This window comes from Megascapheus bottae, chromosome 12 (genome assembly GCF_031878675.1).
Source record: "Megascapheus bottae isolate mThoBot1 chromosome 12, mThoBot2.hap1, whole genome shotgun sequence".
Lineage (NCBI taxonomy): Eukaryota > Metazoa > Chordata > Mammalia > Rodentia > Geomyidae > Megascapheus > Megascapheus bottae.
In genome coordinates, this window is record NC_143520.1 from 54,808,281 (window position 1) to 54,833,188 (window position 24,908).

General features: G+C 43.9%; 1 protein-coding gene across 1 annotated transcript; it reads left to right on the forward strand.

Moving 5' to 3' along the window:
• Positions 1-8,639: 8,639 nt before the first annotated feature.
• Positions 8,640-16,151, forward strand: LOC150056558 (cryptic protein-like). Its single transcript, XM_090342491.1, has 6 exons — positions 8,640-8,662; positions 9,157-9,206; positions 9,296-9,466; positions 10,128-10,242; positions 10,371-10,480; positions 15,914-16,151. Exons 1-6 carry the CDS (start codon positions 8,640-8,642, stop codon positions 16,021-16,023), a joined length of 579 nt encoding a protein of 192 aa, XP_090198617.1. The 3' UTR covers positions 16,024-16,151.
• Positions 16,152-24,908: the final 8,757 nt, after the last annotated feature.

Here is a 24,908-nt window from a genome sequence, read left to right on the forward strand (position 1 = left end):
AGTTCAAGCTCCAAATGGCATCAAAAGACAGAAAGAGAAAGAAAGACTGCAGAGTTAGGAAGCACTGAGAATCCAGCTGCGTAGATTCACCTATCATTCAGCCACTCACCCACCACCGGAGGGGTCTTACACCTGGCATCTCACCTGTACAGCCCCTACCCCTGCAGTGAGCAAGAGTTCTCTTTCTCTTTGCTGGCCTTTCCCACACATCAACCTTGGCTTATGGTATATTTATACCATATCATTATATATAATAGTTATTATATTAATAATTGTGTATATAACCAGGCACCTTTAATCCTAACTATTCAGGAGACTGAGACTGAAGATCAAGGTTTGAATCTAGCCTGGGCCGAAAAGTTGGTACCACTCTTATCTCCAATTAGCCAGCGAAAAGCCAGTAGTAGAGATCTGGTTCAAGTGGTGGAGCTCCATGCTGGTGTGAAAAAAAAAAATGAGGCCTGAGTTGAAGCCCTACTATTGGTATCTGCACACACACACACACACACACACACACACACACACACACACACACACCCCAAATGTGAAAGGTAACTCTGTGGCCAGGCATTCTTGTCAGCTCTGCAGTCCTCACCTGCCTGTCTTGCCCACACGTAGCATCAGGACTGCCAGCTCTTCTGGCAGCTGCGCAAAATCAGGCAACACAGTCTTGTTTCTCAAGGGAGCAGTTTGCAGCTGAGAACTTCTTCCTTATAAACCACACAGACCTGCAAGCTGAGGATTTTGTTCCAGTCCGGGTAAGGAAGTGGCCAGTTTCAGGACAAAAATGGTTTCTTGCTGCAGAGGTACTAGAACACAGAAGTCCTACTCCTGACCTTGGGCGGTGGAACACACCCTGTACATTCCAGCCTTCAGCTTCTTGGGTTCCTGGAGCCCAGAGAAGTTCATTAATCTATAACAACCTCCCCTGCCCCCACAGTCCTGGGGCTGGAACTCAGGGCCTGGGCACTGTCCCTGAGCTTCTTTTGCTCAAGGCTAGCATTCAGCCACTTGAGCAACAGCACCACTTTTCGCTCTTTCTGTTTATGTGGTACTGAGGAATTGAACCTAGGGCTTCAAGCATGCTTGGCAATCACTGTCCTAAGAAGCCAAATTCCCAGTCCTATAACAACCTCTTGCTCTGGTTTACCATCACTGCAGCCAGTGCACCTTGGCTCGGACCTTTAATCCCACCCACATCTACCTTGGCCACCTCTCTGAAACCCCAGAAGTGACCTGTACGTCTCAAACAAGGACTTCCTAGCTATGATGCCTGTGAGCAGAGTAGGAACTGGTAGAGGATCACAAGTTTGGTCTTGCCTGCCTTGCTGGCACAGTGCCAATTTCTCTGCATGCTCTGTCCTTTCAGTAGAGCATGCTTTTCAGCACCTCCTTCTGTGGCTGCACCCTGGCACTTTTGCATCAACCTTTAGTTAGATACTGCCTCACTCTTCTTTTCTGGTAGCTGTTGGATCCACTGGCAGGTAACTGGGTATGTGCTGCCAGAGCTAGTCTCCAAAGCAATGGAGAAGCTCCCATGCTTTCTGAATGGCAGAATCAATCTACTTCCTGCAAAAGCACTGCTGCATTTCCATACTTAGAATCTGAAAAGGGCTCAGGGCAGTGAGTAAGGGACGGGCAGCCTTCAGCATCTGCTTCAGTTAGCAATGAGGCTGTGAGGGTGACCTATCTCCATACTGCTCCCTTCTAGAGCCTAATTTTACCTTTGGGGAGGTAGTCCACGGTCCAATACTCTCCCCACCACCTTGAAAACTTGAACTCTTGCATGCAATTCTCCCCCAACTCTGTAGGAAGCCTTTATTAGTCTCTAAAGAATTCATCGCACAGTCTCTTGCACAGTTTATTTTGTATCAGTTCTGGGGGTTTCCAAGTGTTTTCTATTCACCACACAATAAAACAGTGGATTTTGCAACCACCTTCCTCCCTGCCATGTACACACAGACATAAGGACAGGAAAAAGAGAGAGAGAGAGAAAGAGAGAGAGCACATCAATAAGGTGATTTCACTGGTCTGGAAAGCACAGGATGATTCCCAGGGTCTCCGCTTGAGGGCAGTGGTGAGCTGTCCATACCAGCACTGGTGACGCCAGTTAGTTCTGTTGCTCCAGTGCCTTTTACGTACATGGCAGCCACCTGGCTGGGTTCCTCCAGTTCCTCTCAGATGTGGCTATCTTCTTTCCATTCCAAGATTTAGAAATAAAGCCTCAGACACATTAAACGCCTTACTCAGGATCATGTAATTACTTAAGTGATGAAGCTAACAGAAATCCTGGAGCTCTTGGAGCACAAAAAAATAGCAGTTGATGAGTGGATCAAGAAGATGTGGTTTTTGTACACAATGGAATTCTATGCTGCTGTCAGAAAGAATGACATTGCCCCATTTGTAAGGAAATGGAAAGACTTAGGAAAAATCACATTAAGTGAAGTAAGCCAGACTCAAAGGAACATAGGCTCAATGGTTTCCCTCATTTGTCATAATCAGTAGAAACCTTGGGCTCTACTAGCAGAGATTTGCAATAGAGCAAATATAGTATGATGCTAAATGAAAGGACCTCTAGGATATAGAAACAAAAGCTATATGAGTGATTGTTGTCCCTTAATGTACCATGTTATCTCTCATCTCTTTTGCTGTCCCTTGCTTATCTCATATTGTTACAGTATTTCACTTTGTTATCTGATATATTGGATATATGCGTATTTGGTTATTTGAAATTGGATAAAGAAGGGGGGAAACAAGATGAGGGGGTGGGGGTGGGGGGAGGGAAATGGGGACCAAGACATGAGAAAGGGTATCAATGTATGTGAAGTAATGCACCTTCTATCTGGCGAATATAATGTAACCCTTCTATTATTTACAATAAAAATATGTGAAAAAATAGCAGTAATCTATGAAGCAAGACCAGCTAGAGAGCTGACAGAGCCAGTCTGAGAAGCACTGTCCCCCGAAATGGATTTCAACTTTGAGGTTTTTCAGCATCCACATTTAAACTGCAACAAAAATATGAGATTGACTTTAAAATATCTTATATAACCCAATATATCCAGAGTATGGTCATGTAATCAATATAAACAATTACTGATCTACATACATTATTTTGTTATTTGATTTTATTTTGCCAGTGCTGGGGTTTGGACTCAGTGCCTGGTCATTGTTCTTGAGCTTTCTCAAGGCCAGCACTCTACCACTTCAGCCACAGCTCCACCTTTTTTTCTTTTTTTTGTGTGGTACTAAGGAATTAAACCCAGGGAAGTGTGTGTGTGTGTGTGTGTGTGTGTGTGTGTGTGTGAGCGTGCGCGCACGCGCGCGCGCATGTGTGTTTCTTTTTGTGAGGGTTGGAGCTTGAACTTGGGGCCTTGAGCTCTGCTTGACTTTTTCATTCAAGGCTGGCAGTCTGCTATGTGAGTCCCCACTCCACTTCAGCATTTTGCTGGTTAAATAGTGATGAATCTCAGACTTTTCTACTTGGGCTGGCTTTGAATCACAGTCCTCAGATCTCAGCCTCCTGAGTAGCTAGGACTAGAGGCTTGAACTATCAGTGTATGGCTTCAAGCACTGATTTTCTGAGTTGACTACATCTCAAAATCTCTGTTGTTCCTCTAGAAAATGTGTCTTTTGTAAGAATGCCAATTTCATAAGGTTGCATTGAAGGTAAAATGAGATAAACCATGTGATTAAGTCAGATCCTTTGGGTATCTGTTGGCACCTTGTGGGGTTGAAGGCAATCTGCAAGACTGCAGAGTTAGGAAGCACTGAGAATCCAGCTGCTTAGGTTCACTCATCATTCAGCCATTCACACACCACTGGCAGGGTGTTACACCTCCCATCTCACCTGTACAACCTCTACCCCTGCAGTGAGCAAGAGTTTTCTCTTTGCTGGCCTTTCCCACACATCAACCTTGGCTTATTTTCAGCCCCCACCCCCACTCCACCTTAGATCTTCAGAGTCATAGCTAACTCTCCAAGAAGATTCATTTTCAAAATTAGATCAGTGGTCTGAAGACAGCTTTAAGCCTAAGAAGTTCAGAATGATCTATTATCCTCAATGTTGTCTTGTTTATGACTTATCTGTAGAGGGGATAAGGAAGTTCTTATTCATGTTCTTCCCCCAAATCTCTATGGCTAGCAATCACCTTAAGGTTTTGTTGACAAAGCCATTTGTTTTGCTCCTGTAGTCAAAGCTGTTTTCCTTTTGTAGGACAGTCAGGAATAATAGCCCACCACATAGGCACCAATCATAGCCAGCCCTTCTGTGTCATAGTAACTTACTGCTCCTCAGATCTAAATGGCTTGAGGTGACACATTCACTGGAATTACTTTTGTAGCATGTTCTAGTTTCTAAAGCACCTCTGTTGCTTTTATTCAACCTCACAACTAAATATAGAGTCACAGGCAACAGAAAGAGCCACATATGCAACCATGAAATGTGCTGGGAAGGCTTGAGGTGAACCTAGGTCAGGAAGGGAGGCGACAGCCTCCATCATGGTACCTTGGGTCCTTTTTGGCCAGTTTCCTCACCTAACAAAATGAGGACAATGAGAGTGGTTTATGGGGAAATACATTTCTACACAGAAAGAGTCCCTTCCATCTGACACAGAAAATTAGAGAAGTGTCTTTATCAACTGAACGAACACGTCCAGGTAAATCCAGTGTGATTAGCTGTATAGAGTGTTCACACAAACAGAAATCGACTCACGTAGCCAGCTGCTGCAGCCCTTCTCAACCCTCACTCTCCCCCTTTAACTATATTACACACAACTTCTCAAGATTAACAGTGCCTTGTCTCCTTATGAGAGGACTGGCTTCATGCTATTTCATATAGTTCAACATAAATTCAGTATTCAGGTCACTTTTTTGTTCAGTAACTACCTTCATCTAAAGAATAATAAAGTTTTATCTCCCCCCCCCCCCGCCCAAACAGTGGTTCTGTCTTCATCCAGAATTCTAAATTCTGACTCTAGAATTTCAAATAAAAGCCAATTCTATAAAACTCAACTTCTTGCAATTTTGTCTTTAAAAAACGTGTAGGCATTTTTTCATGTTCTGACTTTCGGCCATTAAAATATTACAAGCTTTAAAAAGTGTTTTTCTACTTTGGCATTGTACATAGTGTCTTTGTTTTGGTGTGTGTGTGTGTGTGTGTGTGTGTGTGTGTGTGTGTGTGTGTATGTGTGTGTGTGTGTTGGTTTTTATTCCATTTGAGATAAGGTCTCACTATGCAGCTCAAGAAGGCCTCAAACTGGAGAGTCTCCTATCTCAGTACCCCAAGTTCTGGATTACAGGTGTGTGCCACTATGCCTGACTTATTTATATGTTCTTAGAGCATTGCCTCTCAAGCTTTTATTACTCCTTTCAATTTTGAATCTTTTTAAATGTTTCCAAAAATTGAAATAGAGCACTCAGTTTCCCATTATTTAATGTATGCATTTTCAACTTCATAGTGGTCTGAATGCAATGCATATTCAACCCAAACTGTACTTTGAATTTTGGATTTTAATCTCTCTCTCATACACACAAATATTGTAATAATCTCACTCAGATAAAATATCTAGAAAAGGAAAATTCTAGTTGTTGTTTAGTGCTGTTAGTGGAGCTTGGCAAGGCCTAGGCACTCTCCCTTAGTTTTTTCATTCAAAGCTGGTGATTTGCAACTTAAGCAACAGCTCTACTTCTGGCATATTGCTGGCTAATTAAAGAGTCTCATTGCATATTCCTTCTCAAGCTGGCTTTGAACTGCAGTCCTCACATCTTAGCCTCCTGAGTAGCTAGTATCACAGGTGTAAACCAGTGGCACCTGGCTAGAAAAAGAAAATTCTTTAAAGACTGAAAGTAAATATGCTACAGCCTGTAGGAGGTTGGAGGGAAGCAAGTTTTCCCTCCCCTGTAGATCCAAGTAAAAAGCCTATGGAGCTAACCACTGCTTTAAAATCATTCGCAGCGTTATTTCCCACCTCATTTATTTGAGAAGACTTTTCCCCAGTGATGGTTTGGTGTGCTGAGAATGATATGTCGCATACCTGTGCATCCAAGTCCTACACATTTTATGAGTTGGGAGCATTCCTCTGGGCTGGGCTGGTGGCTCCAGCCTTATCTGTTCACCACTGATAACAAAAGGAAGACTGCCATCTTTCCCCACCCCCTACTCCAGCTGTTACCAGGCAACCCCTGGCCTCTGGCTGGCTGTGCCAAATAAGGCTGCAGCTCTGCACTGAAATGCAAAGCTCTTTTCTAAGACCTTGCAGAGGAGTAAAGGTGACACGCAGGACCACAAAGACAGCAGGAGAGCAAGTCACAGTGTGGTGAAAAAGTTTGTTGATGCCTCTGCTTCTCACTCCTCTACTCCTCTACTAACTGAAGCAAACAGCCAAGGATGGGCTATTTCTTTCCTCTTAATCCTATCTTTTTTTGTCTTTCCTTTTCCTTTTTTTTTTTTTCTGTCCCTGAGTTCTTCTGCTCCAGCATTCTACCACTTTGAGCTACAGAGCCACTTCTGGTTTTGAGTGGTTAATCGGAGATAAAAGAGTCTCATGGAAATTGCTTAGCTAGGGCTAGCTTCAAACCATGGTCCTCAGATCTTAGTCTCTGGAGTAGCCAGATTGACTGACCTCTTCTTTTCATACTTTTTTTTTTTTTTGCCAGTCCTGGGCATTAAACTCAGGCCTGAGCTCTGTCCTTGGACTTTCTCAAGGCTAGAGAGAGCTCTACCACTTGAGCCACAGCACCATGTCTGGCTTTTTTCTATGTATGTGGTACTAGGGAATCGAACTCAGGTCTTCGTGCATGCTAGGCATGCACTCTACCACTAGGCTAAACTCCCAGCCTTAATCCTATCTTTATAGGCAAGACATTGTTGTTCCTTTTCCCTTCAACTTTCTCTAGTAAAGTACAGATGGTCAAAATCTCACCTGAGCACTGAGAGTGTAGTTTGCCTAAAAAGAGTAAGACCCTGAGATGAGTCTCCTGTACCAGAAAACAAAACAAATAAAAAATTTTATCTGATAGATGAAATATCACATTTTTCTAGGACTTGCTTTTTCCTACACCAAGAAAATAAAGGACTAGATTATTAGATTGGAAATAATCATATGATTAGACTGGAAAGATGGGCATGATAGTTAATTGGTGAGCTTGTGTTAGCCAGCTTTTGCATGTTTGGAATGTCTTCTGTGAAGACATTCTGTGTGTGTGCATGCCAATCCTGAGGCTTGAACTCAGGGCTTGGGTGAAATCCCTGAGATTTTTTTTTTCCACTGCAGTCTAGTACTCTACCATTTGAGCCACAGCTCAACTTCTAGCTTTTTGGTGATTAATTGATGATAAGAGGTTCACAGGTTTTTGTACCTGAGCTAGCTAGCTTCAAACTGGGACCCTCTGAACTCAGCCTTTTGAGTAGCTAGGGCTATAAGCATGAATCTATAGCAGCACCCAGCTATTTTGAAGGCTTTAATGAAAAAGGAGGTTAGATTTTAAATAGTCCTTAATATTATGAGAAAGCCTTGAGCAAAAATGCTCAGGGACAACACATAGGCCCTGAGATCAGGCCGCAGTACTGGCATTTAAAAGCAGCAATTATGTCTGTATCAAAGACTTTCAGCTTTGAAGGAAGCATACTATTTTTAGAGATCAGTTTTGTTTTTCTTTTCTTTTCTTTTTTTTAAAAATTTGTCCACCCCCCCCTTTGGAAATCAGTTTTTATATTCAAGTCACAGAACCATTTGCAATGCTGAGTATGCTGATGAAAGGGCCCAGTCCATAAGGAGATTAGGAGCAACTGAAAATTGCAGAAAGAGGATGCCGCCTGCCTAGTCTCTCTTATTGGATTCAGGCTGCTCACAGAAGCAGTTTTGCTGCACACAGCCTCCCCTGCATGGCTGGTTCTGCCTTTGGGCTTTATGCACGCCTCATGTTCTTCAAACATCTTCCTGGTCAAGGTCTTAACCACCCAAAGCCTCAGTATCCTCACCTTTTACATGGGAAAAGAAAGGCAGCTCTTCCAGAGGGTGCAGTGGTAAATGGGCACAAAGACTTCATGTGAGAGCAGTGAGCACACTCACCATCATGCTTGAGCCCAGGCTGCGGGTTGATATAGCAGCTTCCTCGCTCTATCTGGCCTATCACCATCTCTTAGTACAAACAGTAAGCAACAGAAAAGACCTACTTTGTTATGAACCCATTTTTGTTACTGCCGGCATTTCAATACTTTTGTAGTTGTTTTTCAACTCCAAAGGCTTTGTCATCTTGGTCACCAAAGTTTTACATCAGTGATTAGCCACCCATGAGGCTGTGAGCACTGTAAATACTGCTAGGCAGGGAGTTACCCCTTGTCCCAAACCCCTCCCCAGTCTGGGCTCTGTGTCACAGCAGGCCCTTGCCAATGGGCTTCTTCATCAGTGCTCAAAGGTCTTATCTTAGCGCTGTGTTTTCTGGTCCAGGCAAAGGGAAGAGAATGGCAGTGTCTTCCAAACCTATCTATCCTGTGTCATAGTGCAGTTACTTCAGGGTCTAGAGCAAAGCTACCTCCAAAATAAAGACTGCTTAGATTCAGCTTCCATGGAAATTGATCTTCAGTGTGTGAGTGAGAGAAAGAACTTTTCTTACCAACCAGAAGTATCAGTGGGAAAATGATCTGGAGACCCAGTGCCAGGTAAGACCAGATGTCATCAATATCTTAGAGTCAAGATGAGGGTGGGGGCTAAGATTCTCAAGATAAAAATACAATGCGTGCATTACACTTTCAGCCCATGAAAGGGGAGTATGCACTGTGCATCTCAAAAATCTTTACAATCTATTGATCAAAATCTGCAATTCAGAGGGACTGGGAGAGAGTGAGGGAACAGAAGACACTGTATGAAAGGAAACATTCTCATTGCCTACCTCGTGCAGTTGTAATCCCTCTGTGCATCACCTTTATAATAACAGTAAAGTAAATGAATTCTTAAACATCTACAAAATGATTGAGTTTTTATTTTAAATATTTTATATATGTGTGTATAAAAATTGCATGCCATTTAAAAATATAGCTTCATTGTTCTTGTGCGGTACAGAAGGGTTACCATTTGCATGTCATTTTTACATGTGTGCATTTCTGCTTATATTTTTTGCATCTTCAGTGTCAATCATTTTCTTTAAATATTCTAGGCTTTTGTTCATCATCAGTTTGGCATTGCAGATCATCAATTTGGGAAACAGTAAGCGCTTTATATTTAAAGTCTCAGTTTTAGTTGCATAGCGTACCCGTGGCTCAGTATTTGGTTCATATTTTCCACGTTTTTAAAAGGTTATCAAAGTGAGACGCGCCAAAGCAGTAAAGAAGTCGGCGACATCGCAGGCCCAAGGCTTCAGCCAGCAACCCTCAACTGGACTCTGAGTAATTTCAGGAAGGAGAATGGGTCAGAGGAGGGCTGGACGCCTCGGGACGCTCCTCTGTTCTCCAGAATCTTAGGAGGGCGTAAGTCTCCGCGTTACCAGATAAACTTTGTAAGGGCGGTGGTCAAGGTCCTCCGGAATACAGATCTGGAGACTCCAAGTTGGATAAATTACGGCTCACAGGAGAACCAAAGGGGAACGCCCCTGCATGTTCCAGTCGTGAGCCGCTGGAAAGTAAAGAATGTTTCCTAGGGAGGGGTTGATTCTTAAACGTGTCACTATTTCATTGCAAAAACGACACATTTCCTTACAGGTCATTAGACGTCTAAAAACAAATGTCCCAAACCAAGATAATAGCGCGCCCTGGCTTGGCTTATCTCAGACACTCGGGCTCCGGGCCCCGAGTTTGGAGTCCCCCGAGCCCCTGGGAGGCTGGGGGGGGGGTGTGAAGGATGAAGGGTGTCTTGGCAGCATCACACCCGTGGGTGGTCTGGCCTGGGAGGCCTGTCTTTAATCATCAGTGCCTGTCTTTAGCACATGAAAGGAAGGGGCGAGAGCGCCCCACTTGCTTGGTGTCTCCGAACTGGGGGGCGGGGGAGGACGCGTCTTGCATTCCTGGTAGTTTGTGTTCAGTCCCTCAATTAACAAGCACGGTTACCCCCCGAGCAAACACACCCAGCAGGCAGCTGGTGTGTTTGCCTCCCTGGGTGGGGCCTGGAGCTGACACCAGGGTCACTCCACAGGTGTGTCCCCAAGACTGCGCTGCTGCCGGAATGGCGGCACCTGCGTGCTGGGCAGTTTCTGCGTGTGCCCCGCCTATTTCACGGGGCGCTACTGCGAGCACGACCAGAGGCGAAGGTGGGCGCTGGGGACGTGCGGGTCGGGTCGGGATCGGGTGAGGTCCGGGCTGGGGAGCGGGGCGCGGGGTGAAGGAGGGGGGGGGGGCGCACGGACCTCGGCACTGACTCTGATCCCCTCCTGCTCAGCGACTGCGGGGCCCTGGTGCACGGAGCCTGGACCTTCCGAGGCTGCCGCCTGTGCCGCTGCATCTTTGCGGTCCTACACTGCCTCCCTCGCCAGACGCTGGGCCGCTGTGGTAAGAGCTCCGCGCCTTCTGCTTCTGCTCTTGCGCGCCTTTGCTGCGGTTGATCTGGCACAGAGGTCCACCTTTTGCTCCCGGGCCAACGACAGTCAAATGAACCAACGATCCACTCATCACTGAGGAGGAAGTCATATTCGTTGTGAATCCCATAGTGAATGATTATCTGATTGTTTGGAAGTTGATTTTTTTTTCTCCTCCTCCTATCCAGATTTTCTTGGATCTGGATATGTGACTTCCCATGTCTTTATGCAGTCTTCACTGCATAAAGTGGGATTGTTTTAGTGCTGACAAGTTGGAAGCAGAGTTGAACCTGAGAGCCACCTCAGCTCGGATCGGGACCTGGGGCAGGAAAGAATCCCTGCAATGTCCGGATGTAAAAGATCCATTCCAGTCCAAGGAAGGGCGCCCACTGGCCTCTGCTCCTCAGCAGAGCTGCCCAGCTGGAGCAGGCACGCGCAGTGAGCCAGGGCCTCTCCTCTGGGCTCCCGCCTCATGGCTGGGTGGATGGGCTATGCCATGCGTCCAGCGAACACCGAATCCAGAGGCCCTTTCCTCTCCCCCTCCCCCTATCCAATGCCCCTCCCTCTCCAGTAGAGGGACACAGCTCTCATTTCACCCCGCTTGCCACCCCATAGTCCTCAGGCAGCCTGGCCAAGGTAGCTGGGGAAGGCAGCTCAGCCCCACTCCCTGCGGACCTTTTGTTCTTGTTCTTGATAAGGCCATTAATGGAGGGGTACACTCAATGAATGCTTAGCTCCCAACCCATCTTCTCACCCCTCCTCTTCTGTCCCAGATAAGTTCAGCATTGGAAAGACTCTAATGAAGGCCCAGCTCTCAACTCACATGAACAGCCTCCCTTCCCCTCCGGATTTTATTTATCCCTCCCTATCCTTTCCTTGCTTCACCCTTCCTCCATTGTAGACCATGATATCCTAAAGCTGTCTCTCTCCTAGGGCTTCTCCATCTGCTGGGATTATGCTTCCGATTCACCCCGTGTTCCTACTATGTCCAAGGGATTAGAGGCCATAAATTTTGGGTGGAGGAAATCACCTGAGACTGCCCACTTTCCCGAATGGAAACGTGGAGCAGGAACTTGCCAGAGTCATCTTAGACCCCCTGTCAGGCCAGCCAGGAACAGAGGTCCAAGACAACTGGTCACTATTTCATACCAGCAGAAGCTGAGACTGTTGTCTTTGTGTCACTGACAACAGCTTCCAAAAATGTCGATCCTGCTTATTAAAGCTAGATGAAACAATGCTCTTTCAGAGAGGAAAAAAGAAAAAGGGGGGGGGGGGGAATAGCAGAAACAGAGTAATTGGCAGGATACATAAAGGACAGTAATATCATTGACTTGTGATCATGCTATTGCAATGACAATGTGAGAATGTTGGCCATACTGTGTGTTATAGTCTATTTCAGGAACATTTTAGCCATGATCACATCTAATCTTCATGACAGCCTCTGGAACTGGCATTTTTTACTTATTTATTTTTATTTTTATTGTTTTGCCAGTCCTGGGGCTTGAACTCAAGGCCTGAGTACTGTCTTTGGGCATTCTCAACACTAGAGCTCTATTACTTGAACCACTTGCTTTTTTTTTTTTTTAATTCTGTGAATGTGGTACTGAGGAATTGAACCCAGGGCTTTGTACATGCTAGGCAAGCACTCTACTACTAGACCATATTCCCAGCCCTGCTTTGTACTTTTTTATGTTTGAGGAAACTCAGATTCAGAAAGATGAATTCCTACAGTTAGTAAATAGACCATTAAGCCTTTCATGGAAGAATAATTTTCAATATGGGAATAATGAAATTTGTTGTTGGTTTGTTATAATGAACTTGGGATTCAGGGTCTCTATATTACTCAGCTTACTCATTCACCTACCTCCTTATTAATTGAGCCACAGTTTATTTTTTGTTTGTTTGTTTGTTTGGGGGTTCGGTCATAGGACTTGAACTCTGGACCTGGGTGATGTCTCTGAGCTCTTCAGCTCAAGACTACCATCCTACCCCATGAGCCACAGCACCACTTCTGGTTTTCTATTGGTTAATTGGAGATAAGAGTCTCATGGTCTTTAGTGCCTGGCTGGCTTTGAACCTCCATCCTCAGATCTCAGCTTCCTGAGTAGCTAGGATTATAGGTATGAGCCACCACGCCCAGCTTTGAGTCACTCTTCTAGTCTAGTTTTTGCTGGTTATTTTAGAGGTGGTTTCATGGAATTTCTGTTCCAACTGGCTTCAAACCTCAGTCTTCCAGATCTCAGCTTCATCAGTCGCTAGGATTCCAAGTATGTGCCAGTAGAATGAAGATACTTTTGATGATGTTATTTAGAATATTACAACATTGAATAGTTAGCCATGCTTTAAATCCAAGGCCATAGGAACTATATATACAAACAAAAAATAAGCCAGGTACCAGTGGTTCACATCTGTAATCCTAGCTACTCAGGAGGCTGACATCTGAGGATTGTATTTGAAAGCCAGCTCAGGCAGGAAAGTCTGTGAGACTCTTATCACCAATTAACTATCCCCCCCCCCTAAAAAAGCCAGAAATGGAGCTGTGGCCCAATGTAGTAGAGCACTAGCCTTGAGCACGAAGCTCAGGGAGAGTACCCAGGCCCTGAGTTCAAGACTTTCCTTGTTCTGACTGTAGTTTTAAGTCCAGTAATAAAAATTTTCTAGCGTGGTTCCCATGGCTCATACTTATAATCCTAACTATTCCAGAGGCTGAGATCCTGGATGAACCCACCAAAAGTGGAACTGTGCTCAAATGGTAGGGCACTACCCTTGAACTGTTCAAACCCCAGGACTGGCACATCCACAAGGAAAAGAAAGTCAAGCTTTAGCTCACAGCTACAAACTCAGGTTTTGAAAGAGTATTTCTAGAACAAAAGCAACTGACCAACAGGCATACAAACACCTGAGTGCTAGACTCAGGACCCAGACTGGGGGCTTCTGGGGATACCACAAAAATGGCCCCTATTGTTAATGGTAGGTAGTTGCTAAGATAAAGATCTCAGTTTCCTGGTGTCTTCAAGAAAGATTAGGATGAAGACACATTCGCAAAAGCAAAGTGGCAAAGCGAAGAGTCTAATAGAGAGAAAGAGAAAGTACTACCATTAAAGGAAAAAGCTAGCTCTAGCTAAATGACTCAAGACCAATACATGGTCAGAATGTTAGTTTTCTAGGATTTGGGGAGATTGGGAGGAGTTCATGCTAATGGTAGAGGGCTGTTCTTAGGGAAACTGAGGATCATGGCTTGGCAGAGTTTTGCAAGGGATATATACATGTACAGGGTTGCTGTCCTCACTTACTTTTAAATACATAGATGAATGTAATGAGTATGTGTGAATCTTAAGTAGGGGTTTGGGAATCAATGGCCGGGCTAAGGAGGCAAGGGGTTCTATTGCACAGGTGCCTCCATTTGATAAATTTTTTTTTGCTTGAGCTCAGGGCCTGAGCACTGTCCTTGGACTTTCTCAAGGCTAGAGCTCTACGACTTGAGCCTCAGCACCACTTCCAGCTTTTTTCTATGTATGTGGTACCAAGGAATTGAACCCGGGTCTTTGTGCATGCTAGGCAAGCACTCTACCAGTAGGCCAAACTCCCGGTCCCCAGGTGCCTCCGTTTGATTAAAATCAACCCAAAGCTTTTCTATCCCTAGGAAAGTCTAACAGCAGACTGATCACTAAATACCTCCAAAGAGGAGTGACTGTGGGAAGTCCTAGGGAGGAGACAGAACTGATGAGTGTCTCCTAGGGTACTGACTAAGGAAAGGGGTTGGTTTTAACAACCTTACCCTAGACATAACCTACCTCAGTACTACCAAGCTCTGAGGTATTTGTATCTGTATGGTTGCATATCTTTTCACATGTATGTTCAAGGCTAATAGATGTGACAACGATCTCTACTATGTCAAAAGTAACAAGGACTCTTTCATATAGATAAATATAATATTCCCAGTGTTCAATAGTAAGTCAGCATCAGTGACACAGTTTCCTTTCGTGCAACACAAAATAAAGGTAGGCTATAAAATCATTAATTTTATAGATATAAAAAAAGTAAGTGGTTTATGCCTAATAATTCAGGAGGATGAGATCTGAGGATCATGATTCAAAGCCAACCTGGGCAAAAAAGTCCCTGTGAGACTCTTATCTCCAATTTACTACTTAGAAACTAGAAGTGGTGCTATGGCTCAAGTGGTAGAGTGCTAGCCTTGGGTACAAAGAGGCTTAGGGACAGTGCCCAGGCCCTAAGTTCAAGCTCACAATCACCAGAAACACAGAAAAAGCTCAGTAAATATTAGTTTAAATATTCAAAGCACCTTTTTGAATTTTTGAAATGAATGTATAGTGGAAACTTAAATACTTTCTTCTAAGCTCAAAGAATGACTTCAGAGCTGCTGGCTGACTCAGTCTAGCCAAAGTCATAGAGGTGGCTAAAACAGCCACTTAGGACTTAGGGTTTGTACATAGGAAACAGAATCATGCCTTATTTTGCTCGCTAGTTAAATATAAAAGGAAGAAGGGCCATTTCTTTGTTAGCTTTCTTTTTGTTTTGCTTTTTAGTTTTAGGTGTGTGTGTGTGTGTGTGTGTGTGTGTGTGTGTGTTGTGTGTGTGTTGTGTTTGTGCTGGGACTTGAACTTATGACCATGAGTTCTCATTTGGCTTTTTTGCTCAGGGGTATTGGTCTGCCACTTGAGATATTTCCAGTTCCAGCTTTTTGCTGGTTAATTGGAGATAAGAGCATCATGGACTTTTCAGGGTTTGAGGCATGGCTCAGTTGGTAGCATGCTAGCCAATGAGTGAAAATATCAGGTACCAAGTCTGAGTCCTAGACTTGGACCTAAAAACAGCAAAAAAGACTCTACAAAAAACAAGGAGAATATCATGGACTTTTCTGCCAATGGCTGGCTTTGAACTGTGATCCTGAGATATCAGCCTTCTAAGTAGCTGGGATCACAGGCATGAGCTACCAGTACCCAGCCTTTAAAAACAATACTACCATTCTCTCCAGAGTCTAGTGGTTTCTAGCTGTAGAGAAAGGACTTGTTTTGAATTTTGCAGCACTGGGGATTGGACCCATGGCTTTTTATATCGTAGCAAATGTTCTATTATTCTCTTAACCCTGAAAAGAAACACTAAAGGTAAACAAAGACTGGCAGACACAGCTTCCCTGAGCTGGTCTCCCCAGGATTCCTCGCTGCTCCTTGGGCAACTCTGAAAGATTTCTGCCCAGGAAGTCATGACACTCAGACCCTGGCCTCCAGCCTCCCAGTCTTTAATAGGGAGCAGTGTCCATTGAAGAGGCCAAGGCAGAAGAGAGCCTTTATGAGAAAGAGTATGAACATTTCTATTTTATTCCTTGATACCAAACCTGCAATAGTGTACTCCTTACATTCTCTTTGTCCGTTGTATTTCTTTTCAGACCTAAAAGACTTTCTCACTTCATATGCCAGTGGACCAAGAGCACATGGAATGCTGAGCCTTCTCCTGCTGCCCTCTGTCCTCTTGCAGTGCCTCCTCCATGAGGGCTGAGAAGCTTCCTCCCGGGACCACAAAAACCAAACCTTCATTCCGTTCAGTACAGGGGTTGCAAGGTCCTGACAGGAAGCCGAGGACTTGGGCATCCACTTTCATTTTCTGTTATAATTGAGTTGCTGAGTCTATTATAAACTGAAGCATTAGATGGATATTTGTATTGTGAAATATAATAAATCTTTTGCAAATGAACTTTTAAGCCTTATTTCAAGATCTTCAACTGAGATGTAACTCAATAGTAGAGACTAGGTCTGTTCAAACCTTAGCCCCTCTCTGGTGGTTTTGGGATGTACATGGGCTTGATGGGCTGTGATGATGTGCCCTTGTTAGCAGAGTGGGTTGCCTGTGACAACGTAGGTGGTCAAGGAGGGAAAGAGCTCAGATTCTTGGCATCTCCAACCAAAAACTGAATGCACATAAACATACAAGGGGCAATGAAACATCTCATCTCATCTCATTCATTCATTCATTCATTCATTCATATTTGTTTGTTAGCCAATCCTGGGGCTTAAATTCAGGGCCTGGGCACTATCTTGACCACTTTTGCTCCAGGCTAGTACTCTACCACTTGATCCACAGCACCACTTTCAGCCTTTTCTATGTATGTGGTACCCAGGAATCGAACTCAGGGCTTCATGCATGCTAGGCAAACACTCTATCACTAGGCCACACTTCTGGCCATCCATGAGATTCTTATCTACAGCTAACTTCCAGAAAACCAGAAGTGGAATTGTGGCTCAAAGTGGTAGAGTGCTAGCCTAGAGTGGAAAAGCTCAGGGATAGCCCCATGTTAGGCCCTGAGTTTAAGCCCCATGATGACTGCCAAACAAATCTCTCTCCCTCTAGTCATATGTAGTTATTATTAAGGTGTTGTACGGAGGGACTATCACTTCATGAGTCATGTAATGAGTACATTTTTTGTCCCCCAAAAATGTACCCGGTTTTCTCCTCTCATCCTTGCCCACAAATTACATAGGTCATTTTTCACATAGTGTATACTGAGTAACATGATCGCATGCGTTCACCCCTCCTCCCTCCCATTTTGTTCCCCCTCCATACTCCTCCTCACCTAAAGAGGGGGAAAAGAACTTCAAAACCAAACCAAACACTACCATCACCACCACTAATAGACTGGCCATTTTACTACTGTCTTATCCATCTACCCTGCCTCAGACTATCTCAGGTATGGTCCATCTTTGAGCGTCCTGGGCCTGCCATCCTGCCTTGCTGGTGAGGTGATGCTTGAAGTCAGCCACCCTTTTGCCGTAGCCTTTACCCGGCCCTTGATTCTCTGGAGGAGGGACAGCGTACAGTGTGCAAACTGTTCTCTGAGTCCAGCCCAGAGCTGGACTCTGTGGATAGAGAAAGAAGATGGGGTGGCAGGGGGGAGGGGGCAGGGATCAAGGCTGAAGGCCTTGGTAGCCAGTACCAACTCCATAGACTTTTTTTTTCAGTGCAGTAGACACAGTGCAGAGGAGAGTCAGTCTACAGAGACCCAGGACCTTCATCCCCAGGCAGCACCATCTCCACAGAGTGTGGAGTCTCTGTAACAGGTCATGCCAAACCTGATCCTCAGCCTGAAACCAAATTGGTGAAGGGAACTTTGTAAAAACTAAGAATGTAAAAGGGGCGGATCAAGAGCGGCTTTCCCCTCTCAGGGAGGGAAACTGCCTCTGACACTTGGAATTAATTCACAAGAGAAATAATTGAAGTATAAGGGTTTTCTTTAGTATTTATTGTTTTTATTTGGGCAACAAATGCATACTATGAAATACCTATTGTTAGGATCCTCTTATAATCTCAGTTCGTTTACAAAAACAGGACAGTAACGAAACTTAGGACAGTAACAAAATTTAGGACACTAATATTGTATCAAAACAAAACTGATTCAACAGTTATGAAGATCAGAATTTTAACATGTTACAGGCCATTCATCCAATAATGAATGGTAGGCTATATCTGTCTTAAAACTGATGCAAAGATTGATTTTTGCAGTCATAACTGCCAAAGATAATTATCATAAAGCACGATTATCATAAAGCATGATGTGCATTCTTCTTCCCTAACTACAGAGAGGAGACATCATAAATATGTAACATTTAAAAATATTTTAAATTTCCATAAGTGACAGTTATTTACATTAGATAAAACAGCTCTTTATTCTTCTTAAATATCTGTGATAGAATTATAAAAAAATCAATTTGGTAAATAAAATTATCCTGCATTTGGATATTCACAAGTTAAATCTAAGTACTTTTTCATATGAAAGGTAATTGTTTGATACTTTTGAAGCAGAACTCTTCTCAGGAGACAACAGAAATGTAAGGTTATTTGGAAATTTCCCAGGAGTGTGTCACCGATCTTATCTGCCCATCCCCTGCTGTTGGACTGGAGACAGCTTTCCTAGCTGGCAGTCTCTCAGCCCCTTCCCAGGATAGGCCTTTTCACACCTCTGGGCCTGCTCACTCTGACAGAGATTGAGTGACCTCCTTCCCTCAGGAGAGAAGAGAGAAGACAGACCAGAATTGTCTCTCTGGGTTGTTGATAGAAGCCATGCCTTCCTTCCTGGCTTTGCTCTACCCAGTCTAACATCCCTCCTCCCACACCTTCCACCACCACCACCATCACACACACACACACATAAACACACACACACACACACACACACACACACACGCACACACGCACAAACGTGCACACACACCCTAGGAATGAAGCAAACACACACATGCTCTCTGTGAAGAAGCTGTTTGGAGTCACTAAGTAAAGTGGTTTGTACCCCTCACAGGCAAATGGCTGCCTGTCCAAGCCTCTTCTGTTCTTTTCCATACATGGTGACTTCCTCCTCAGCCTGGATGCTAATTCTTCTTGCTTGAGAGATTGGAAACTAACCTCTGTCTGCAAAAGCAACTCTGAAACACGCAGCTTTATATTTCACAAACATGATTTTAGGACTGACTTCCTCTTCCCATTTCTGTCTCTCTTTCTTGCTTTTCTTTCAATGCTAGAGCTCAAATACAGGGCTTTGCTTGCCTAGCATGTACGAAGACTCAGCTTGGATTCCTCAGTACCACATACATAGAAAGGTCAGAAATGGTGGTAGAGCATTAGCCTTGAGGAAAGTCCAAGGATAGTGTTCAGAACCCTGAGTTCAGACCCTAAGACTGACAAAAAAAGAAATCACAGCACAGCATGATTTCTAATGAGAGCCTTTCATTCTCATGTAGTTATAAAGTCAAAAAAATTGTAATCTTTCTGGGTGCAAGTGGCTCATTCTTATAATTCTAGCTACTCAGGAAAAGATCTGAGAATTGCATTTTGAAGCCAGTTGGGGCAGGAAAGTCCGTGAGACGCTTAGCACCGATTAACAAGTAAAACTCCCAAAGTGGTACAGTACCAGTCTTGAGCAAAAAAGCTAAGAGGCAGTGTTCAAGCCCTGAGTTCAAGCCCCAGTACCAGGGAATCCCCCAGATCCATTATAGATTAATATAGATTAATTTAGGTACCCATGACTTTTGCCTATGATCTTAGCTACTCAAGAGGCTGAGATATGAGGATCCCAGGGTGAAGACAGCAAGGGAAGAAATGTGCTTGGAGATTCTGATCTCAAATTAACCAGCAATGAGCCAGAAGTGGAGTTGTTATTCCAGTGCCAGTATGCCAGCCTTGGGCAAAAAAGTGAAGCAGGATTGTAGGCTCCTGAGTTGAAGCCAATAACAACAAGGGAAATGTAAAAACTAAATTAACCATTGGGAAGTCAGAGTATCTTTTTGTTACTATAAAGGTATATACAGAGGGCCACAGAATGTCCGTTTGCACAGAATTAAAGTAGCTGCTAAACCCAAGGTCTCCTGCATAAATTTATGAACTCTACCACTCAACTACACACTCAGCTTACTTTTGTTGACTTTTATCAAATCTTATACCTGTATTTAACCTGTAGTCTTTGTTTTGTGATGGTTTATATTTTAGATGCGGTTTTAGTTTATGGCCCAAGCTACTTAAACTCGTGATCTTCCTGCCTTGTCCAAGTGTTAGGATTATGGGCATGTACCACCATACCTGGCTTCCAACCTGTATTTTAATTTAGTCATGATTATCAAAGTTGTATCATAATTTTTTAGTCATGATTAATAATGTTGTATAATAATTTTCTGCCTCCACAAAAACATACTGCTGGTAGTTCACATGTGTAATCTAAGCTACTCAGGGAGGCTGAGATCTGGTGATCACAGTTTAAAGCCAGCTCAGGCAAGAACAGTTGTGAGAATCTTATCCAGAAAACTGAAAGTGAGCCCAGTGAATGGCTCACACCTGTAATCCTAGCTACTCAGGAGGTTGAGGTCTGAGGATCAAGGTTCAAAACCAGCCCGGACACAGAAAGACCTGAGACTCTTATTTCCAATTAACCTCTAGAAAACAGGAAGTGGGGCTTGGCTCAAGGGTAGGGCGGTACCCTTGAGCAGGGGAGCTCAGGGACAGCCCCCAGGCCCAGAGTTCAAGCCCCACAACCCACAAAACAAACAACCCACCCCTAAAACTGGAAGTGGTACGATGATTCAAAGTGGTAGAGCACCAGCCATAATCAATAAAATAAAATGAAAGTATATATACATATATATATATATATATATATATATATATAGCAATTAAATCTGTGATTTACTGTTAAGGTATTTCTAATTTCTAATCCTCTTAATTTCTAATTCTCTTAATGAACTGTCTTAAAATTTAGGTTCTACATCCATGGGAACATCACTCATTTGGGCAAACAAATGACTTTTTACTTATCAGTTTAAAAATGTGTCGAGGCTTTGCTTTCTTCAGCTGTGACAAACTATGGTAAAATACATAGACATGGAAATCATTGTCAAGACACATGTTCTATTTCTTGCCATTTTTGTTGTCGTGGTTTGCTTTGGATTGCATAGTGCTAAGGAAGAACCCAGGAACCCACACATGCTAAGGGAGTACTCTATCACTGAGTTGTAGTTAAGGGAGTACTCTAGCACTGACTTGTAGTCTGGCCCTTATATGGGAAGAAACAGGTGAGGCAAGATAAGTAAGGTGAGATTTCATTAGTTTTAATCATTTAAAATTATTCCTTTAGGGATCATAAATATGTGTAAAACATCTTGGCTGTGAATTCTTTACCTTGTTGATTTCAATATTCCCCCTCCAAACACACTTTTTTTTTTCTGGATTGTAATATGTGACTTGTTTACTCCACAAACTTCATTTCCATGACCAGATGGTTCTAGATATCCTGCTGTGTTTGATAAAAGGTTAACAGTGATTGTGATTGACACCCACAAGAAACTCTAACATATCAAAGAAGGGTCCAGTGACTATGGGAGGGCACCTCTCTCAGAGCCCTGGGCAGGACCCAAAGAAGGAAAAGTTTAACCAAGGGAGATTCTGTCACCAAGAGTCCTAAGTCACAGACTGGGGCCACCCAGACGTCAAGGCTGCAGAATGGGCCCCAGAGAGCTAGAGCAAAAAGGCATGGTGTAATAGGACCAGAATTTAATATGCAGCATTAGCCAGACCGGAAGGAAAGGAACCTACATCTCAATCTGGATTAGAGGTTACTGACAATAGTGTAAGTTTTAAATGGGGGGGGGACAAATGGAAAAGAAGATAAGTGATATCCATAATTGAACAGTTTAGATTGCTGATTGCTCTGAGACTAGTTACACAGTTTTATCTACATCAAGGAAATTGCTCCGGCTCAGGGTTTAATTTCCGTGTACTTTCTAGGGTGTTTATTTATTGGTCTTGTGACCCTGGGGTCTGGGGGGGGGGATTAAATTCCCAAGTGAGGTGATGGTCCCGCTCAGAGGAGCAGGTGCACTGTGTCTCTACCACTCCTGGCAGTGATACAGGACTGCAGACTTTGGAGTGCTGCTGGGAGTAGAAAGGGAGATGGGGGTATGAAGATGGAATGCTGCAGAAGTTGGCAATTGAAGCTACCATACTTACTCTCATTTTGATGTCATCAGTCTTCAAGAAGGAAACATTTAGAGCTAATCATCCTGTATCAGTTTTTAGCTATACATTCCCTAAGTAATTAGCATGTTTATGTGCAGAACTGAGCAGGGCCTTGACCTAAAGTTTGAAGTAAAAAATATAGTCATTATATTCAATGTACATTGTATAAAAAATGAACTGTGTAACTGAGTGTAGGGATGAGAGGGAGGAAATGGGGGAGAATGGTAGAAGGGGTGAACCTGACCGAGAAGTATACTAGTAATCTGACTTATAGAATTGTAACTCTTGCACAACTACTTAAGAACAACAACATCAACAACAATAAAGGAGACAGATAAAAAATGAAGGCAAAGGTATCAAGCTTTATCCTGCCATTCTGACATCTAGAGGTCCAAGCAAAGAACCAGTGCTGTCAGCAAAAGCATCTTCCGAGTTTCTGTGATAATGCTAGGACACCCAAGACCATACAGCAGGAAAGGTTCCCCAAACAAACAGGATCACAAACACCAGTGTGTCTGCTCCTTCTTGGGAAGCATGAAGTACACTGGGGTCTTACAATTTTGTCAAGAGGAACTTTCTCCCTGCATAGTTACCTTTTCTGCACCTGTGCAGGATTGGATTAAGGCGATGGGTTGGGGCCCCATAGGTTCTGAGGTTATTTCTCCCCAAGGTTGGGCCAGTTTTGACTGTAACACCTGACTGTAATACCTGACTGCATAAATTCGGGACAACCAGCCCTCAAGTATGCACTATTGGTAGAGAATAATCTGATCCAGAAACACAGGTGCTTTAAGTTTTAAGCCTGCTGTGTGTATGTGTTTGTGTGTATGTGTAGCTTGAACTCAGGGTATGGGCACTATCTCTGAGCTCTTTTGCTCAAGCGTAGTATTCTACCACTTTAAGCCATAGCTTTACTTCTGTTTTTCGAGTTAAGGCCAATTGGAGATGAGTCTTACAGGAACTTTTCTGCCCAGGCTAGTTTCAAACTTTCCATCCTTAGATCTCAGCCTTCTAAGTAGCAAGGATTCCAGGCATGAGCCACCAGCACCCAGCTCAGTCTGCCTTTTTTTTTTTTTTTTTTTTTTAAATCTAATTGTGAGTGTGGGGTTTTAACTCTGGGCCTGGGCCCTATCCCTAAACTCTTCAACTCAAGGTTAGCACTCTACTCCCTTGAGCCACAGCATCACTACCAGTTTTCTGGTGGTTCATTGGAGATAAGAGTCTCACTAGGGATCTTTTGTGCCTGGGCTGGCTTTGAACCACTATTCTCAGATCTAAGAGGATTATAGGCATGAGCCACTGGTGCCAGGCTCAGTCTGCTTTTTTTATTCTGCTTTTTTATTCCATGCAGCTAGAGAAGCTTTATCAGCATGTCCTAATTGCAGAGGAGGGAAAGGGTGTGGGGTTCTGGAGTGAAAGTGAGCTCAGCAAAGGGACACAGGTACATGATTCCTGGTGAGGCTCCTGTGTTCCCCCATCTCCCAGCACGCCTCCCAGTGCTCAGTCCTGGTACAACCATCCATCCACTTAGAGCACATCTGGACTGAGGTCTAGCTCAGACATGGAAAGGGTCCTTCCTCATCTATCCAGACAATGAACCCCATACTTACCTAGGTGGCTGCCTGGGTTCTCCTTCAGTTAGGAGTGAAGGAAGTGGGGGGCACTCCCGGTGACAGAGGGAGACCTTTTATCTCTACTCTGGCTGTATCCAGCTCACAGCTCTGTCCAGCCTGCTTCATTTTTTTGCTTAGTAACCCCTGCTGAGATCCTGTTGGTGACTTCAATGCTGATTTTACTGTTTGAGTATCCCAGATCCTCACAGTGCCTTGAGCTTGTGTTTGTGCTCAGGAAATCTCCATTAGATAAATGATGGAGTCAGACTACGAACAGCTCTCCAAAAGAACCGGGGCAAATGTGACCTTCATTGTATCTGAACTGGATTTTTAATGAATTCAAACGTAATAAAATAAAATGCTTAGCCCCCTCAGTCACTGAAGCTGTATTAGCATGTTCAAATAGCCAGTGGTGGCTCTGCTGGAAAGGGAAGACAGAAGACACACCTGTCCTTCCAGACACTCCCTGGAAGCCACTCTTCACTAGGAAATTCTCAGGTGTAAACAAATGGTAACAGGCTTGAGCTACCACACCCAGCTTTTGTTGTTGTGGTGATCAGGTCTCGCTTTTTGAGAGCGTCTTAATCACTGTCTTCTCAGTATCTGCTATTATAGATCTGTGCCTCCATGCTTGGTCTATAATTTCTCTCTCTCTTCCCCCCTTTCTTCTTTTTAAATAGTCTGAATGTTCTACTCCATCAACCGTCAAGCCTGTTATTCTGTCTTCTACTTGATTAACCTAGGGAGACTTCTATTTAGTCTCTTAGGCTTGCAGACCCGCTTTGTCTACTTGCTATAGAGGTTTAGCTCAGGAAGAACCTTGGCTGAGAGTGTGAAAAATGACAGAGATGGTTGGTGAATTTGTTTCTGTGAAGCCCCTCCTTGTCAGCTGCTGCTCACTCGGCTGGATGTTTCTGCTCTTTCCAAACCTCATTCTCTCCACGCACAGTCCCTTTTATCCTCAAGGGTCTCAATAGTGGCAGAATCTCTTACTTCAGCTTGTATCAGGATTCTACTTTGGGCTTCACTTATACCCTATATACTTTCTCTCTCTCTCTCCCTCTCCCTCTCCCCCTCCCTCCCTCCCTCTCTTTCTCTCTCAATCTCTCTCTCCCCCTCCCCTCTCTGTGTTTTGTGGGTCTGGGCACTGTCCCTGAGCTCTTCAGCTCAAGGCTACTGCCCTACCCTTGAGCCAAGCCCCACTTCCCATTTTCTTTTTTTCCATATATTTTTATTGTAATTAATAGAAAGATTACATTATATTCACCAGATAGAAGA